Raw genomic sequence first — 20655 nt, 5'->3', positions numbered from 1 at the left:
GGTCTGGGCAATCCCAAGCACAAATACAGTCTTGGTGAAGAACGGATCAAGAGCAGCCCTGAGGAGAAGGACTCAGGGGTGCTGGCTGACAAGAAACTCAACATGACTTGGCAATGTGTGCTTGTGGTTGAGAAAGCCAACCATATCCTGGGCTGTATCAAAAGAAGCGTGACCAGCAGGTTGAGATTTTATTTGAACATAGCCTGTTTGGCTAAGCATAAACTGAGTTTGTTTTAAATCTGTGTAATGTAGAGGAGGCTGCAGGAGGCAAAGATTTGGGCAAAGTTGATGCTACTTCACTAAGGTTTTTCTGAATATAAAGGTGCTGAAACTCTCTTAATCAGCTATACTGGGAATGTTTTTCAGTATTCCTTTCTAATCTCTTCAAGTTTTGATGTAAAAATTTTGTTTAGTTGTAGTAAATATTCTAACTTACTGCTGTTAGGTTTCAAAACTCTATATGCAATGCGTGCTTAAATTTAAGTTCTTATCTCTTTTACAGCCATAGATCTAAATAGCATTTCTCCAATTGGAAGACAGCTAACTTTGCAGCCTGGGAAAAGCAATGGTGGGTAAAAGGCAATGTCTGAAATCACAGGCTTTCTCTGAAGCAAAATAACTGATTTTTTTTAACGGCTATTTAATTTCAAAAGGGAATTATTTTTTTTTGTTAATATTCCTGGAGAAATAATTTTTCTTTAACAGTATGGTACTATTAATTTTAATATCCATTTCTCATAGTAATTTTATTCTGTTTTTTTTTCATATTTTTTACTCTGTAGACTGTAGAGTGCATTTTTTCCAACCCTATGTATGCACTTTGTCTGAATTAAAAAGTGAATGTAAGCCCAGGCTTATGGGTAAATTACAGTTTCAAGAAACCTTTAATGTGTTGGATTGTTTTGAGTTAGAGAATCTTGATTGTTTTCTCTGCCAAATAGATAGCAGAAATCTTAAGACATCTTTCAAACTGTTGCATTTTAGATAAATACCCTAGGGTATTTTGATGGTCTTTCTCTCATTTCCTTTTGAATCCATCCTTTTTTGAGACCTCTCTCCTCAGTTAAGAATGTCTCACTAGAGGCTTTTATGTTACAACTCTTGGTTTTTTTTTATCTTTAGCCTTGAGCGTGCTGCATATAGTGTTGTCAGATCAGAATCTTAGCTTTTAATTAACAGTTTTCCTTATTGCAACTGTAACTTAAATAGCTCAATTGCAATGCAATTTGAAAGTGAATTTTCATTTCTACAATTTTACTAAAAGGTCACTGCAAGCTAATTTTGTTGGTTTTATTCATTGCAGCTGCTTGTCAGACAGTACTGTCTTTGCCAGTGGATTTTAATTTAGAGAAAATACTAGGTAGGTCATGTAATATCTAAATTTAATTATGAATGTCTAAATAGAAAACTTGGTTTTGTATTGTTTGCTTTTTTTTTGTCTTAGGAAACATTGAAAACCTAATGTATGAATGAAAATTTTAACTATGTGTTCTAAATAGACAGTGTTGCATGAGACGTCTGACTTAAATGATATGATTTGAGTGTAGACATAAAAGAGGAAGGATATGGAGGACAATTGGAAATTGAGAATTCTGAATGCATAAAAGGTAGTAAGGAGAAGACACCCACTGCCTCCCCCAAACAGAGCAGTTATTTAACTTAGAAGAGCTGTTTGACTTACAGATTGCTGGCCATGAGGCTTATAGCCCAACCTTGCCTTGAGCAAAGCTATGCTGTAATTCTGTGCCTTAAATTTAACTGAAGCCATGGTGGTGACTAGAAGTTGTGTGGTGGCAAAAAAGCCATGACTGCTGGGTGAGGAGACAAGTCCAAATTAATGTGTCTAATTATAACTGCTATATCAAGCAATTGCTACCAGCTTCACAGGCAGGCAGGCTGGAAAGGCCTATTCTTACAGCTCTATGTGGGAATAGTGGGTATAACTAGCTCAGAGGTTTTTGGCTGCATGCTCCTATCCCAGTATTGAAGTTCACAACCCTGATTGGGGGCCATCAAAATTAAAACTGAAAACCAGAACCTTATCTATGGCTTTCATGTTTTGTCTTAACAAATGCTTCCATCAATGCCTAGTTTGTGAATTAATGAAAAAATTCTTCTACAAGGAATATCCAGTTATTTTAGTTTTTTGCTCTGTTCTAATCTGGTAAGTGTCAGCATATTTTAATGGGTCTTTGTTAACATCTTGTATGCTTTTCTACTGTAAACTGCTAACTGCTTTGGCTTTCTTTGAGTTGAATCTGGTTTGCCTTTGGAGGTATCGCGATGACCATCAAAGCATATGGGAAACCTGAAAAAGGGTCTGGTTTTGCTTGGGTAGTATAGTAACCTCTTTTTCACAACCAGATGTGAAGCATAATACAATTTTGGGAAACAGCAAGTAAGTAGGTGCTAGCCAATATTTATATTTTTTTTAAAATACAGACTTTAGTATTAAATGATGATAGGCAGAAGTGAAACCTTAGTAGAGAGAGTAGACTTTTTGTAATGATAACAAGTCATCCTTTGGGATAGGTGCCTAAATTAGACTAATTACTTGTTGTATTAGTAAATTGGATTAAATGTTTTAATTTAGTTATATATGTCTCTGTAGTGGAAGATATCTTTTTTTCTTACATTCTTACTGGAAGCGACTTCTCCCCCACATTTCTAGGTGAATATTTTAGAACTGATGAATTTGCAGATCAGTCTCAGGAAAATCTGAGCTCTTCATCACTCAGAAGAAAGCTGTTTTTAGAAGAAAATGGAAGTGTATCTGAGTGTTTGTCCCCTTCTCTGCACACTCCATGCGGTAGTCAGCCACTTGGAGTGCTTTGTTCAATAGACATATCTCCAGTCCGGTGCAGAAGCCCTCTGGAAACATCTAGTTCAGTGAGTAGCCTGTTTTGGGGGCTGGATGGGATGTGACTTACCTGGCACAAGAGCAGATCTTAGAGCAGGCTGTACTGATTCTGTGTTCTAACAGACTTCACAAGATGAACAACCATGTTTTTAATAAACTACAACTGCTTTATGAGAGAGTAGGTGCTAGACCACAGGGTGGTCGGTTGTTTTTGTTATTTTTTGTTGACTTCTAAATTCAGGAAAAAAAAATGCGAACAAAAGACGTCTTGAAAGAATATATTACTGACTTTGTATTATATCAAATTATTGTGTTATGCTGCTATTTTTTTGTATAGAAGGAATTATACTTTAATTTTATGTTATGAAAAGGAAGTAGGAATTGATACATGTACAAGACTTGCTAAAAGCATGTTGAAACCATTTTTTCCTTAAAATGTGTATACAGAAAAACCCCTGTTTAAATCCATGAACTGCTGTCTAAAATACTGGTTGTTATGAACAGGTGATATAATTATTTCCCTTATAGCTCATAAACTCATTTATGGTGGAAGAAATTACTTTTGGATCTTTGAATGCAGTGCTAAATATGCTTTGTTCTTTTCCGTTGACCAGACACTTCAAATGAATAGATGTTTATTAGAGCACAGAACATAATGTCTGTTTTTTAAATTAAGCAAGATTAATTTTATTTCTAGGTGGACATAGCACAGCGAAACTGGTTTAGGTGGTGTGGTTTCATCTATTTGGTGGCTGAAGTGTATGGAAAAAAGCTACCCCAGCAGGAGTATGGCTTTAAAAAAAAAAAATTTTTTTATGGTAACCTAGTAAAGAATTCCTACAACATAATTATACTGCTAGAAGTGACTTTTCTTTTTGCACCATACCCTTAAGCAACATTACAAACACCTATTCTCTTTTCTTAAGGAAAAGTATTTTGTCTGCTGCAGAGTTAAATAATTCAGATAATATGGATTCCATTAAAATATAAATAGTGTCTGGCTTTCATCTGCATTGGTATGAGTACGTGATTGAGAGTAAATACTTGACTACGTACACAGATAGCATTAATTCTCTGATTAGGCTTCTCATAGTTCTTAAATATAACAGATATTACAGTCTTAGTTGGTATTATGTGACAGTTTGAGTCCATTGCTCTTTTCTGATGTGGAGGCATAAAGTCCAAGTGAAGAACTGCAACTGGAATATTTAAGCTAAACTAATGATAGAGATTGTCCTTGTACAGAATTAGTTTTCCTCAGTGCTGCCATATTAAGCTTTTTTTAGTTAGAACACTTTTTATATATACGTATTAGTCAAGGTTTACATTATGAAAATATGCATGGTGGGTTGTTTGTTTGTTTTACTGAAGGGTCAGTTTTCATCAAGTCCTATTCAGGGAGGAACAAGGGCTTATAGTCTGGGAAGTATAACCAGTCCCACGTTTCCAGAGGGATCTCCTGCGCATAATGGTTCTCCAGCTTTTTCACCAATTGCTTTTCACATAAGAAAAACACCACTGTCAGGTATGGTTTTAATTATATATGTATTATTCCTTCTTGATTGATATATTTTTATTATAAAAACTGATATGCATTCTTACTGGAATATTTTTATGGTTGGAGACAAGTTACCATGCTTGGCAGACCAGCAGTCTCCTCCTATATGACACATTTACTGTTTAGCAATGAAGTAGCTTAATGATGTAAAACACTGAAATGTATCAGCTTGCAAAAATCAACTCGAGAAAATATTTTAGAAGAAGGAATTGAGACCTAATAGGAATGAAGAAAAATTAAAGAATTAATCTAGTGTGAGGAGAGGGTTTAAAACCATATGCCTGAAATAAGTCAGATCACAATTTTGATTTGGCCCGACCTGAAGCATTTTAATTGGATAAAGAATGTTTAGCTTGAGTTTTCAAAACATGAGATCATAAAGATTACTTGAAATGAAACTGACTAGTGAAGAAATCACGAATATTTTGTGTCCTCATTGCTCTAGAAAATGTCAGTATTTCATGCTTCATCCATTATCTGGTAAGACTTAATGCCATGTTTATACATGATTTTGCTCTGATGAGCCTCCTGGTATTTCAACACCTTTACATGTGGAGATCGTATAGATGTTTTCTCACTTGTTTGCTTTTCTTGAAAACTTTATTACTGCCCCAAATTTTTTAAATGCCTATAGAATATGTGTATTGATATTTTTTTGGAAGAAAGCCACAGAACCAGCCTTCACACATTTTCCTTTGAACACTGTGTAGTATTGAAATTTGAAAATGCAAGGCCTCCAATACAGCAAACCATGTTGTAGGAAACAAATTTGGTGGTAAAAGTGGGACAAAAACTTGCCTTTACCATGAGAGTTTCAGTGTGGTGATGGTTGGGGTTTTTGTGGGTTTTTTTTGTTTGTGTTTTTTTTTGTTTGATTGTGGGTTTTTTGTTTGTTTTTTGGGGGGGTGTTGTTTTTTGTTGTTTTTTTTTAAGAAGGCCTTGGAGCTGGGAGACAGTGGTCAGTGAAATACTATGTAGTTGGCTATAATTATTCAAAGGACTGTAGGGCTTTGAGGATGATGACTTTAACACCACCTGATGTCTGATATAATAACTTTGTTGTTTTTCACAGACCAAAGAAAATTTACATTTCGTTCTCCAGATATTCCTTCTTCCTCAAATAGAATGACACCCCCAAGTACAAGAAGTCCTTATATAGATGGTTGTTCTCCAATTAAAAATTGTTCTCCTACGAGACTTCGAGCATATAGAGGAACTACCCAGTATCAGACTTCTGTCATTAGAATACCGATTGCAGTTGAGAATCATGGTGAGGATGAGGAAGACAAGGAAAATGCTTCTCCAGCAGAAACTCGGTTCCCAGAAATGGATAATGGAATAAAATTATGTCAGCAAGACGGTGATACTTTTGCATGTGGTACACATCTTGTGGTAGCAACTGTGTCTATTGCACCAGATCACTCGGAAGCTTGTCATCAAAGGTTGTCATCATTTCAGGATATAGAAGGCTCAAAGGAAAATAATACTGTAGATATGGTTGATGCAGCTGAAGTGTCAGAGGAAAACACTTGGATAAAAGAAACAGTTGGCAATAGCAATGCACCAATGACCAGCTTTATGACAGGGATTACTTTCAGTATTGAAAACTCTCGCATGTGCATGTCACCTCTTGCAGAAAGCAGTGCAATTCCCTGTGACAACAGTAGTATTCAGGTAAAAATAAAAATCTTTTTTTTGCTTTTCTGTAAAACTGAGCTTGACATACTAACTTTTAATATGTATACCATTCTGGAAGTAATTGTCTATTTTCTCTTACTGGATGTGGCATGCAGTTGTATTGTGGATTTTATTCCTCCCCCCATCCTTTTTTTCCTCTCAGTGGCATTAGCATAGCAATTATAAATTATTTTTGTGTTACTGTGTACAGTAATACATTTAACTTAATCCAGACTAATTCTGACAGACCCATTTACAATTTGCTTTTGTTATTCACTGATGGTAGTTGGTTTGTTGGATTAAGTTCTGTTAATCGAATACAAGTCATATCAGGTATGAGAGTCTGAGGAGTTTACTGGTGTTAAATTGCAGTACGTTTTTAAAGCCCTGCTTCTTGATTTCAGGTCGACAGTGGTTATAATACACAGACTTGTGGAAGCAGCATTATGGATACTGCAGGGGCTGAAAACAGTTGCAGAGAAAACGATGTGAATACTAACGTGTTTCAGAATAAATCTCAGCTGCTTAGAACAAAGGTAGGATTTAAGTTGTGATACAGAAGTGATAGGCTTCCCATCTAAAGCAGCTGGTTTATTCACTTTCAGGGAGCCTGAAGGGAGAGACCATCAGGTGATAATAGGAGCATGTTAATGTAGCATCTTTTCAAATACTATGTTGAAAACAAAGAATAAAATGCAGGACAAATATAAGCTGGCAATAAAATTAATATATTCTCTGACAAAGGCAGAGGTAGTTTCAGAGGAAACTGAGGTATACGCATGAAGGGTAGTTGTGAGGCTGCTCATGGCTTCTGATGTGTTGCAGTCTACCTCTTATTTTTGTTTCTCTTGTTCTTGCTGCTTTTTTTATTGCTAAGTTTTTAAATGGGTGCCTGTGGAAAAGAACATTTTTGGGGAAAAATTGTCCACTACTTCTTTTTATAAACTAGCCTCAAGTTTCCTAGACCATACCTGGCATGCAGACTTGGTAAACTTTCTGCTTGGGTACAGTCTTTTGATTACAAGCCTGTTAATGATCTAGCTTAAAACCAAAACAAATTACAAAAGATAATACATATCTAGCAAGACTCCCAAACTCTTAATCTTCTGACTGATGGGAAGGAATTCTACTGCTTCCAGAGAATGGGAAGCAAGGCTAATTTCTTTGGAGGAGAGGACAAAGATCATCTCCTCTCACTCAGTAATTATGGTCTTAGAAACTTAGTAGCTTATGGTCTACTACTTAACATCGTTTACAGTCCTTGAAGGGGAGACAGTACTGACCAGTAGTAGCAGATTGTTAAAAAACTGAAGGAAGCCCATTCAGCCCTGACTTCACTTCTGTATCTGACATGCTAATAACCACTTCTCTGCCAAGGTAAAGAGCAGATTGATGGTGTCTTAGTCCATTGACATCAAATTTTGAACTCTGCTCCTTTAAGCTTAGGGTAACTGTGCCCTTACAGGAAGAACAGATGGATATTTTATCTTTAACTTCTAAAAATACCCATCTACTCTGAGGTCTTGCCCGAGTCATATTGTTGGACATGGATTATACCTGTGAAGGTACTCATCAGAATCCATTGTCTGATACCAAACCTGTCCTAGAGACTCACCAGTGTCATGCAGCGGTCTTTTCCCACTGCTGGTCTTTCAGTTGCGAGGTCCTGACTAAGCCCAACTTTGCATTTTGTATTAGGATTTAAGTGTGGAGGCATTAAGTACTTCATTCAATTCTCGCAACAGAGAACCCACAGAGAATGAAAAGAAAAAAACATGGACACTGCTGGCTGAAAGAATCAGGTCACGTGTGCTCTGAAAGGAGGTGGTTCTTGCTGACAGCATGTTTCAAAGATTTGCGTGGAGAAAACATTATCTTTCATTATTTTTCATTTCAGAAAGGGAGAGATGGGAGGTTAAGGCACTAATTGTAACTTGAAATTTTCAGATATTAAGTTTGGATCTTGTTTCTTTTGGGGAATTTTTGTGAAAATGGTTTTAAAATTAACTTTTCCTTATTAACCCAGGAGTGTGCTGTTTTAAACCATAAGGACAATCAGTTGCTGAGAGCAAAATCTCCAGAGAAGCAATCCTGTTTCCAAAAAGCAAAACCACATAGTATAGTATTTGGTCAAAATGCAACTTGCAACATTTCTACCTGGAAACATAAAAATGAAAATCAAGTTCAGGGATTTCACAGAAATGGTATGTAGTTTTCTGATGGAGAACTCCAATTATGTTGTCTAATAAATTTTTATATATATGACCTCAGTTACCTGGATTATACATACTGTTTTCCCTTTTTTAATGCAAATGTAATAAATTGTCTGGTATATATAAAGTGAGTTTTTAAATAATGTGGGGGTTTCAGGTCTTATTAACAAATTTACTGGTATTGGTAAGCGATCCTTTGGAAAATTAAAGTGGCTAGACTCGGTACAAAGAAACCGTAGTGTTTTTTCAGAATTGTGTTTCTTCTGTGATTAGAGTAGATGCCATGAGGAGCCAGGCTTTGAAAGTTTGGACATACTCCTCTTGAAGCTGAAGTTATTTCAGATAGACTGAGTAAACCTAGGGTAACTTGCATAGGAGCCAATGTAACTGCAAAAACACCTGCATTTTAAGACACATCTCCTAAAGACATGAGGGAAATTTTCTCTGGGGGAGAGAAAAAGGAAAAGATTAGTTTTGATTTGGATTGCTGGATTGGATCAGATTTATTGTGTGGCTTCAGGAATACTAGCACTGGTACCAGGACAGAGTCCCTGGACAGAAATGAATTGCTGGGGGTGTGGTAAGAGCAGGGCTGGAGTCACAGGAGGGGGGTGAATGTCTGTCATATCAGTCTGAAATAACCATGATGAAACTCAGCTGTGACTTACAGGAGGAAAGAGTAAAACTGCTGTCCCAGAAGTGGGTCCCTGCAATATGTGTATGTTTTATAGTAGACTGCCAACTGTTAAAAATGAATGCTTTGATTTTAATACCAGGCAAGTCCTTTTAAGTTTTTCTTCTCAACAGCTGCCTGAAAACTCCATTCTAGTTATGGAAATTATGTACTTTTCCACGATTTAAAAAAAAAACCACACAGTTTAATTCTCTTAGTGATAAAATACACTTTATGTCAAAACAAGCCTTTTAGTAGTTTTTTGAACACTTTTTTCCTTGGTTTGACAGAAAACTGCGTATCCACCAGTTAGCTTTACCATGTACTTAAGTAAAAGGTACTATTGGTTACTTTTAAAATTAAATGACAGTGTTGTTATTTTAGTAATTGTTGTTAGCGCTAATCTTGAAGTTGGTCACCTGACTCTACCAGTGTCTTCTAAGAACACTTGTGTCCAAACTGATGCTCCTGTATCCTTTTGAAGGAACACAGGAAGGTGCAATAAGGTTAATTGGTCTCAGTACATCATTAAAAGAATGGTGCGGCCTTCCTTCTATTAAAGTAAACCATTAGACTTTTACTTCCCTCTGTTTAATTCCCAATACTATTATGTTGTTTACAGAAATTACCAAAATATTTAGATAAACATTTAGGAATATAATTAACTTCTGCATGCCACTTACTGCAAAAGGTATTAATATAAACAAACTCTTGATACTTTCAAGAAAACCATCGATGAACAAAAGTAATTGAATGAGGAGGGTCTAGAAGCCCAGAAGTCCCTTTGCCTAATCAAATCAGATTTGGTTAAATTTGATTGGATTTGTTGAAAAGAATTTATAAATGTGAATGGGGAAAAAAAATCCATATGATAATCTTCTAGACCTAGTAACTAAGAGGGGGAGATAAGGGAAATACTGAGATTTCAGGGATCTGTTTGTAAAACTCTGAAGTAAACTTTGTTGTGTTAATCAAAAAGAAAAGTCCATTCTCATAGGTGCTGCAGGTGAAGTAGTCTCTCCTCTTTCCATATCAAGGATATCCAGTCCCAGGATACTGGATGGAAGTTCTGCTTCCTATTCGGTTCCACAATCCACAGAAAAGCTTGTACCAAAGCGACAGGCTGTGGCTGATGATGAGTAGCTGCTGGCACATGAAGCCTGAAACAGTTGGTCAGCCCTAAATTTGAAAGCAACTGACATTTTTTAGAAATCTCAAAAGGGGAGGTATGAACAGAATTGCATAAAAAGCAATGCGTTAGACCCGAGACTTGTGTGCAAGTGTTGTATGAATAGAACAGTTCTTGAAATATTTTCATTAATAATTTCTGAAAAAATATACTCAAAGGGAAACTTCTGTACCATCAATAAAGCATCATTTGGTTTTAGTTCTCACATTGCAAAAATAGTAATTTACATTTAATCAGCAAACATGACATGCGTTTTTACTTCCATAGCAATTTAATCAATATTTCTGTAACACATATTGGATTGACAGTAATTGAACCTAACATCCTGAATTATCTATTTCATCATCTTGAAACAGTGCCCTACTAAAAGCTGGAAACGCACTGAATTGCTGACTTTTAGAGGATTAATTTTGGTGAAGTAGAGAATGAACTTAGACTTCTGGAAAATGAATTTATTGAATAGGCCTTCAAAATGTTCTTAGCTATAGCTTCCAAGGATTGTAGCTTCCAAGGTTTGTAGCTCAAAAGCAAGATACAACTTGTCTGAGATATAAAAGTTATTTATGACTTTGCATTTTTTCTGTTTCTGATGATAATTCTCTTTAACAATAATTGAACGGATGAATTTCAGGTTTTTGGACTGTGCAAAGGATTTATTTTTGCAAGTGTGATTACTAAAAACAGTAGTAATGTTAATGTAAAAGGGAAGATGAGAAGCAGGGCAGTCCTAATTATGATCTGTTTCTGAACTGTTCGGCATGGTATGTAGAATTAAGATTTTATTTTTTTAATTAGAGTTGTTGATTCTTTATGAGTTCAATGATCAGAGGCTTTCAAAGTATCCACAAATAAAAGCAATCACTAAAATACTTAATTGCACCCTGTATAAGTATTTTGTTAAAGGTAAGGGAAAAGCAGCAGCAGAAATGTGGGGATCCTTAATTACTTCTCGCATTCACCCAAATAGATTGCCTGTATTTTCTGTCCTGTTTTATAGTCTTCTATTAGAATGGAATTATTTATTTTATGAAAAAGCACATATTTTTTATTACGTTTGTATAATTGGTTTGTAGAAGAAACCTACTGTGCAAACTATTGCGGAAATTGACCATTCTGTTGCTCTAGTTGTACTCAATGCATTGGTTGGCACACATTGCACAAAACGGTCATTGTTTACATTAATTTAATTTCAGGAGTTTTAACGAGTCCTTTAACATATATAACTGTAAATTGAGTAGTGAAACAGAATAAAGACATCTCTTTCATACCTTGATTTTTTTGGTGGGCCTTTTTTTTTTTTTTAACTACGATTTGCAGCATCTTTCACATGTGTGCTGCCTGTACCACAGGTATGTTCCCCACTGGGGAACAGAGGAAGGAGATCAGGCGAGGAATCAGGAAGGGAATGAGGCAGGACTGGTGAGCTTTTGCTTTCATACATACAGTTAAAAACTGGATTCAGTTACTATGAGGTATGGTGCTGAACAAAAAGTGTGGTACCAGTTATAGATCTGGTGTTCTGACCATCTTTTTTCAAACAAAATTTTATTTTTAAAGTTTCCAAAGCCTTTTAGAATACTGGTGACATGATTCAAATGTCTCATTTGTGGGGTGTGGGGTTTTTCTATTGCAATCAGTTAAACATGCTAATTGTCTTCTGATGCCTTTTATAAATATGTACTTTATAAAACTGACCCACTCCTTTACTATGACAGCATACACGGAGCTGAGTAAATATGGCCAAGTGACAGACATGTATTGATCAACTGTGACCCACTGATTACCCAAGGAAACCACTGAGGAGTAAGTGACAAGTACAGAAGTTTGTGAGCTGTAACTCCTCAAAGATGTCTGAGGAATATCCGTAGTATGTGGGATTGCAGTTTCTTGGCTTTGAGAGCTAGGACTTGGCATCAGCAGGACCCGTCTATGAAAACGACTTTAATCCAGGCACTTGGGAGGACAGTTCTACTCCAATGAACTTGTAGAATTCAGTAGTAACCACCTTGAGGTCCCTGGGGTGGGGGTTCAGCACCGAGTCTAAGAGCACACTTAACATTACTTCAGTCCTCACAGCACACATTTTATGACTACATAGCCAGGTGATGTAGCTTGACTGTAACAATGCACTTCAAGGCACAAAAGGTTTGGGGTTTTCTTGAGAGTTCTAACAACTCATAATTCTAACTCGCCAGCATCTTGGCAATACAAGCTAGAATGATGGCTGCAAAGCTTGTCATTACTCTTGGATTTTTCTGTAACACAAATATAACTGATGGTTTCCATCCTTTTTTTAAGGCAGTTTAGCAGAGGCTAAGCAATGATTTTAAGTTGCCTTAAGGTCTACGACAAAGACTCATGCACTTTTATGGTATGGTTTCTTTCTCCATCTGCATATCCTGTGCATAATATACACACACAGCTGATCTGGTGTGAAAGAGAACTTTCCCAGAAGGAGGTGAAATCTGTGGAATTTATTTTTCAACAATAAATTCTGTTAGCACTTAAGACCAGTAACTGGCACAATTACTTCTTTCAGTTCTGAGGTGCTAAAGAGAACGCACTGAAGAGACTGACTTTTGTCAGGCTCTTGAATGACCTTAAGGCTGTTAAAAAACAAACTTCAACTGTTCCTTCATTTTGCAGAAGCATTTATTTTCACCCACAAGACAAAACTGTAGACATACTTGGTTTTAAAACTATTCATAAAAAGTTTTTTTTTAAAAAATCGTTTTACAAATTATTAAAATGTGTATTTAAAAGTAAACATTTTGCCCATAGGGAAAATAATATGTAAATATGAATAATTAATGTGTGACTTCCTATTAACTTTTATATCCAGCTATTTTTGTAGCTTCTTTTTCTTTTTCTCTGGTTCATTCTTGCTGCTTATCTCTGTGGACAGATTTGCAGGCACATCCTTTCCTAGTATCTACAATAAGAAAAGAATTAGAAATCAGAGCATTTAAACTCAATTTTAGCTTACACTATCCTGATAAAACTTGAGTTTACTTGTACAGACCTTTTACAAACACTGTATGAACATCAGAAAATTCTGTTAGTAGCCATTTAAAATAAGGTCTACTGTCATATTAGAATCCCAGCTGAAGTGAAGACTGGAAAAAGGTAAGGGAAATACATGCAGCAGCACCCCTCCAGACTGAAATGCCACCAGTTCTTTTGCACATCAAAGATCATCAAGCCTGACCATTAACATAGCATTGCCAAGCCCACCACTAAACCACGTCCCCAAGAACCACATCTACACGTCTTTCAAATACCTCCAGGGATGATTGACAACCCTCCCCTGGTGCAACTTGTGGCTGTTTCCTCTCGTCCTATCATGCATGGGTTACCTGGGAGAAGAGACCAACCCTCACCTTGCTACAACCTCCTTTCAAGTCATTGTAGAGAGCAATCAGGTCTCCCCTCAGCCTCCTTTTCTCCAGACTAAACACCCCCAGCCACTCCCCATCAGACTTGTGCTCCAGGCCCTTCACCAGCTTTGTTGCCCTTCTCTGGACACGCTCCAGCACCTCAAGGTCTTTCTTGTATTGAGGGGCCACATAGCTTTGGTGTAGGAACTGGAAAAACTTTTGAAATAAATGGAAAGTAGACTTTTTCTAAAGCAAGGAACCACAAGAAGAGAGAAAAGCCCATCTGCTTACAGAAAATGACTTGTCCTCAAGGATTAAGGTCATCAAGGAGGAAAGAGGTCTTCAAGAAGCATGTTATGCTTTGAGACTATGCGAGTGGCATTCAAGCAGAGTGAAGCAGGCTATGATGAAATACAGTTCATTTAAGTAGCGCTCATAGAACAATTGGGCCAAGACCAGACAGATGTATGCTCCTCTGCGCTCGAGTCTATTGGCCAACTGTAATGTCTGATTAGAGAAGGTAACAGCCACCTCAGAAGCTTGATGTAAGGAAGCTGATTACTGGGACTTTAATACCAGGTTATCATTTATGTGAAAGCGACAACAGCATATACCCATAGAAGAGTCATTTCATTGTATTAGTGTAGCACAGGCACCTATGCTGGAATTAAACCCACCACCCTAAGGTGAAGGCTCTGTTTTTGGTCAGCTAATTAGGATGGCCATGATGATGATGATGATGATGTGCTAAGGAGTATGGGAGAGGCTGTGAGAACAGATAACATGGTAACAATAAATTACCTTCAATGAGTAAAGATCACAATAAGGCTCAAGACAGAGTCTTGGTTTCTAGGTGCCATAAGGGCCTGTTTTTTGGAGCAACTAGTCAGAGAACCCACAAAAAGGGAGAAGCAACTCCTGCCTGAGGATCTGCTTAAGAGGTTACCAGCAGAACCATCCCTGTACCATTTGAGTGTACTTCTACTCAAAATGCATCACCATCATAGAATGAGAACCCCCCCCCCCCCAAAGCATTATATAAGCAATAACAAGGAATTTAATGAAGATTTTATTAAAGGGGGTTGCAAAAGTGTAAAATGCTTTCAGGGGTGAGATGGAATTTAAAAAAAGACTTGGAGTAAGAATGTGCCATGTATCAACAGATTTTCAAAAGAATGGTTAAAAAAAAGTCACTAGAGTAATTAGTATTACAAGTCAACAGACATTCTTCAAGAAGTGAAAATCTTGTCCAAATGAAGAAGTGCAAAATTAAAATAAACAGGCAAGCCCAAAAGACTGAGAAACAATAATAAAAATTCTTTAAGTTATAGCGACAGGCAGGGAATTCTTCCTTGCTTCTGCCATCAATGGATAGCTTGAGGGTAATAAAAGCCCAAAGCAGGCATTAACAACAGGTAATCCAAGTGTATTTGAAGCACTTAAGAAAATTAAGACCAACATCAAGAAAACTGTTACAAATCACCACCATCAAAAAAAATAAGGTTTAGAACAAACTGGTTAAGAGGAATACTAATGGTGCCAGGACTAGACACCGTCCATCGCAGAGTTCTAAAAGCAAGTGTAAAACTGTCAGCTAGCAACGGTTGGTGTGTATAAACTCATTGCTTAAAACTGGCCTTGGTACTGGAAGGAATGAAAGATGATGCAAAGTGCTCCCACATAACTCCATATGACACAGAAAATCCTGTATGTATGTGATCCTGTATGGATCTATGGTGTGCTCACATTCAGAATCATGCACGCGCTTCTATTCCTCCCAGCTCAAAAAAATCATGTAACAGAACTACAAAAACATAAAGGTGATGAGGAATATCAAAGATACGAAATAGTTTCCAGAAAAGCAGGAGCTAACAGAGCAGATAATTGAAGTACATACAATTGAGTGACATGTGAATGGTAATTACGAATAAAAGACTATTTTTCATAGTATAGGAAATGCCCTATGTCATCAAGGAACAGTATTAGGCATGACAGTTGAAACAAATGAAAGGTGAAGTACTTTTTCATATATGGCGAGCTGTGGAATTCACTGTTACAAGATACTGTGGGAGTCAAAAGTGTAAGCTGGGGAAAAAAGTGATGAAACAAATTCATAGAACAAGATTCTATCTTCTGAACACAAAGATGTGATCTCTGGGTGAGACAGTATTTAAGTTGTAAATTGCTGGAAGCTTTGAATGGACACAAAGGGAATGATGACTGTATGTGCATCTTACTCCTATACTTGTTCCTTACCAGGAAGGAGGACTAGTAACTGATGTTTAGGATGACAACGTATTTTGGATTAACCATTATGGCCATTCCTGTATCAAGGGATAAACTAAAATTACAGTATTGGCTTCGTTGTAGAGCAAGGATCTTCACAGAAATTAGTACAAGAACCAGAAGGGAAGGGGGGGTGTGTGGAATCAAGCTTGCATTAGCCTTACTTTGTGTCTATTTTCAACAAACAAAGTGTGTCCCTCGGGGACTGGAGTCATTGCAACACGAGCATTCCTGAGTTAAGCCCACAACAGCAGCTCTGACAAACACTCAGTGAGCAAAAGCAGCAGGCAGCGCTCAGCATGTGAATGCACAGCAGGATGCAAGCTTGCTTTCTACTACAAATTTCATTATCTACTCTGGCTTCTTGAAATCATGAGGATTGCCTTCAACTCAAGCTAATACAACAGCTCAAAGATCAGAATATTTATGTGTGCTTGGAAACAGGTGATTTCTCAGAAAAAAGAAGTAATAATGTTTGACTGTATAAACAAGAAAGACCTCCTGCTTATTTTGGGTTTTGATTTTCCTCCACAATTACAGATACTCAATTACCGCAACCATCCATTTACCAAAAAGTCACATGTAACTTAATGAACATACACATGCAAAATAGTCAGCAGGCCTGAGGTGTGAAACCAGGCAAAAACCCCAGTGTCCCAGATGCACTAAGAAGCTAGAATTGAAAAGTCTTAAGACCAGAGACAGAGTTATTAGGACATTACAGTTCTTAAAACATTATCAAGACAGAATTTTTATATTGTAGAAGTTTTAAGAAAGGACTGCCATTTACAGTCAGCAATTACACAGAATCTCTTTCTGAGCCACCCATCACAGTTACACTGTAATGTGCTGGAGCAAAAGGAAGATCCTACTGAGTTTTGGCAGATTTTCAAAAGGGAGATTTGATTACAGAACCATGAAATTCAGAAGATATTACTTCAGCAAATCATCATCTTTCCCATCAGTGGAAATATCCCTGATGGGCCCAGAAGGGAAATTTAATTTAGAGCCCTTTATTCTTTTCAACAGCCAGTGAAAGCAGATCTGTGTTTTATTGAGAGTAGATATGAAGCAATTGCTACAATCTGCTGCCAAATGATTTTTTTCTTCTGGGTTAAATTTCAATTTTACCATATGCAGATTTTTTAAGATTACTGAAGGGTAATACAATTCTATGAATCACAAATTTTATGCCTTACCTTTGGTTCTACCAAAACCATCCGAATTTTCTGATGTTGGATGTTGGAAGCATCTAACATAATGTTCACTTTAACTTTATCAAATATGCATAATGTTGTATCTTCCACAGTAAGTGATGGTACCTGAAAGTTCAAATTTTGTATAAATACTCACTGCTTACAATGTCTTATGTTTTTATACAAATAAGTTTTTTTGTAGGAAATTATTAATGTTACATGTCAGTAAAAATGAACACAAATTATTGTCCTGAATGTTCAGTGTGTCATAATACATTTTTGCAATATTTACTCAGGTAATTAGATATTAGCAGTATCTATTACAGAAACCAATTCCTGTCAGAACATGTTTATTTAGACTTATTAAAGACGATAGTGGCACTACTACTACAGATTACTAAACTTGCATTTAGCAAAGCCTCTCTTACCCTTCTAAATCCAACTAGAATAGATTTTAGTCATTCTGCTCACTTACCAAATCAAAATATAAAGGTATTTAAGAACCAACCTTGTAAAACATACCTCATTGTTGTAATCCAACCTTGGTGTTGGTTTACCTTTTTCTTCAAAGAAGACTGTTCCTTCTAACCCATACTTGGGTATCAGAACCACAATTGCATTTTTTCTTACAAATAATATATATGCATCTTCATTCACTACTCCTTTGCTTTTGAAGAACAGCTGTAACAAAAGTAAAATACATGAATAAGAAAAAAAAGCACTAGAATACGTTCTTTTGTATTACAAATATACTGGCTTAAAAAAATAACATTCAAATAAAATCTATGCTTAGTGATAATTACACACCACATACTGAAAGAGATTAAAAAAAAAAATCCCATAAACTGTTTATAACATTACTGTAGCGTTAAGCATTCACCATATTTCCAAAAACCACAAAGTAAAAAGAATCCTCAAGATGCCATTATTCCAAATTTTTCAGAACAGCAATGCAATGTTGAAGCTTTTCCTCAAAGCAGCAGCCTGCATTCTTAATCATTCCCGCAAACTTGCTTGGTTTTGCTCTACAAAACACAACTTCATGTTCCCTCCCTTCCTTTAAAATCAACATGAACTGTCCATAGTTAATCCTCACATCTCAGAGCTACTTACCTGTGTATGGAATGCAACAGACGCTCTTTGTGCGTACTGAGCCATTTTATGTCGGTAATTGAGATTTTTACACATATCCGCTAGTTTATGTTTATCTGTAAGTTCAGGGTAAGTACTGTCTGCTCCTATGGCCACTGCCAAAAGTCGATGCACTATAATGTCAGCATACCTGCAAAGATGAGATTAAATGATCAATGACATATCAAAACATCCTTTTTTTTTTCCTGAATATAATTTTCTTTTTATGAATCTTATAAATCAAAGTTTTTGTACTAATGATGGTCTGCTGATAACTCCCTGTATTAATTCAAGATCACTCTCTTTGCTGACCAAAGATACACTCTGCAGAGCCACACTGAACCATACTGTCTTCTAAGATAAATTCTTTACTGTATTCTACCAATAGAGCCTGTATTGTTGAATGTTTACAAGAAGAAACAAAGTTTTATTTTTGGACTGAAGAATGATGTTTCAGCATTGCAGCTTCAGCCATTCCCCTCTTCGCTTTCCCATGAACTGGACAAATTGAGTGTAGAATGGTATTTCAATGCCATTGATCTGCAAAAGCATAATCACACTTGAATTTCCTTGTACATAACTTTTATTAGAACTTTTTAACACATCTGTTAGCAACTAAAATTTACTATTAGGACTCCTGGAAGCCCCACAAATGCATAGGAATTTTAATCCACCTGTAAGAGATTTCACTTGAAATGTTTCTAAGGAGCAAACTATCATGACAATTATTTTCCTCAAAACTTACATACTTCGTGGTTAAAAGAAAAAAAAAAAAAAGCCCTCATTTTCCAAGATGTACGATTTCATTACAACGCAATAGCTACAGTAGCAAGTTTCAAATTAGCAATGTTTTTATATGTAAAATACAGTCTCCTCAAAATTTAAACACCGCTCCCACCTGAAAAATGGCTGGTCAAACGCTGCCTCTCTCTCTGGTTGACTTACTTAATGCTAACTGATCCCAAACTGCATTTCTATGCCAGAGATATGCATTAGGGATGTATTTCTCTTATTTTTATGAGTCTTTTTAACAAATTTTATTAGACCTTTGGAGTCATAGACAGTGAACCTGGGAGCTTACATGAAGACGGATCACCATGTAAAGCCACTGCTGCTTCAACTGAAATCTAAAGCTGAACAGAAACAATATTTTGTTTTAAATGGACAACACCACAACTTAAAACAGAATTTCTTCACACATAAATCACTTCTTTTTGTTCTCTGAAACTTTCACAAAATAAAAGTACCTTCTAATAGGTGAAGTAAAGTGAGTATAAATAGGTGAGGCTAAACCATAGTGATGAAAATCATTATCCATTCCAGAGCAGAAATAAACAGCTTGCATCATGCAGCGAGTGGTCAAAATTCGCAACAGTGTATTTAGATAGGGGAAGGTAGGAGATTCAGCTTTGTCTAATGATTCAGCTAAAGCCTTTGCTGAATCTGTCTTAATTTCCAAATTCTGGAAGGAGGGAAGAAAAAACAGAAAAAGGTCAGGTATTACTAGCAAATATTAACAGAGTATAAGCAGAAATGTAACACGTACATCCATACTAACCTTAGCAACTAGCACAGGTATCACACCTAATAACCTAATGGAATGCCACTATTACAAAAAAAAAAAAATCCATCCATGCACAGGTCCCTCTGTCATTATTACGAGTGCTCTATGCAAAAACTGAAAAGCTAAGTCAGTAGTCAGTAGTCTAGGAATTCAGAAAAGACATCCGTGCAGAACTAAGAAACACTTTATGCTAATATTAACAAGGTTTCTATTTCCTTTGCTTTGATTTTTCCATCCCTTTATTGAATAAATCAGAAGTGACATGCAAAAAAAAAAAAGGGGGAAAAAAAGAAAAAAGTATTTATGCCACACAAAGATTCTCATCCAAGCACAATGTAAGCGGTAATTGACCTTCTTATACTTCCTCCAAAAAATTATTAAAACTTATACTTGAGGAAGTGATTTGTAAAACTAGTACTGTATGAAATGTTGTTCCCTGTTTGCCCGTGTTCCCTGATAAAAATTCAAGTAATGTGAAAATACATAATGCATTTTTAATTTCCAGTCACACAAAGTAAGTTTCATCGCAAGATCAGTTGAATGTTCTTTCCTTCATGTACATCACTGACAACGAAGTATAATCTAGAGATCAAATTACGCCTGCATTATGGTAAAATAATTGCATATTTTTAAATAAGTGTAACAAAAATATAGCATATTGATACCTAATTGTGATGGTTGTGTCAGAGTAGTGAAAAGCCACTAGGTTTATTAAAAGAACATTTGTCTATGCACAGGAATTTAGCTTTCCAAATAAAACAGTACTTTAAAAATAATTTTCAGAGTACAAATGAAATCATTATCATTATTCCAGTTTTACAGCACTGGAAAAAAAAAATGGGCTGGGTTGGGGCTCACCTATTCATCTTACACTGATAGAATTTAGGAGTTTCCCTCTTGCCCTTAGAAAAAAAATTGGGGGTGGGAGGGG

At 36.3% G+C, this 20655-nt stretch overlaps 2 protein-coding genes across 2 annotated transcripts in view; one reads left to right on the top strand and one right to left on the bottom strand.

The window, feature by feature from the left end:
• Positions 1–502: 502 nt before the first annotated feature.
• Positions 503–8359, top strand: BORA (bora, aurora kinase A activator; the record flags this gene model as incomplete). Its single annotated transcript, XM_009696389.1, has 7 exons — positions 503–568; positions 1304–1360; positions 2672–2889; positions 4232–4385; positions 5491–6092; positions 6500–6631; positions 8122–8359. Coding segments are annotated over 7 exons (1415 nt in total), but the record flags the coding sequence as incomplete, so codon positions are not given.
• Positions 8360–13012: 4653 nt separating this feature from the next.
• Positions 13013–20655, bottom strand: part of DIS3 (DIS3 exosome endoribonuclease and 3'-5' exoribonuclease) — a gene marked incomplete at its 5' end in the record, with an annotated part of 20747 nt that continues 13104 nt past the window's right edge. Inside the window, 5 exons of the mRNA XM_009696376.1 lie at positions 13013–13102; positions 17033–17155; positions 17552–17710; positions 18143–18311; positions 19408–19622. Coding sequence (XP_009694678.1) covers positions 13013–13102; positions 17033–17155; positions 17552–17710; positions 18143–18311; positions 19408–19622 — 756 coding nt within the window. The remainder of the gene's footprint in view (positions 13103–17032; positions 17156–17551; positions 17711–18142; positions 18312–19407; positions 19623–20655) is intronic.

The sequence above is a fragment of the Cariama cristata genome, unplaced genomic scaffold (genome assembly GCF_000690535.1).
Source record: "Cariama cristata isolate BGI_N322 unplaced genomic scaffold, ASM69053v1 scaffold8010, whole genome shotgun sequence".
Lineage (NCBI taxonomy): Eukaryota > Metazoa > Chordata > Aves > Cariamiformes > Cariamidae > Cariama > Cariama cristata.
This window is presented reverse-complemented; position numbering and strand designations above follow the sequence as displayed.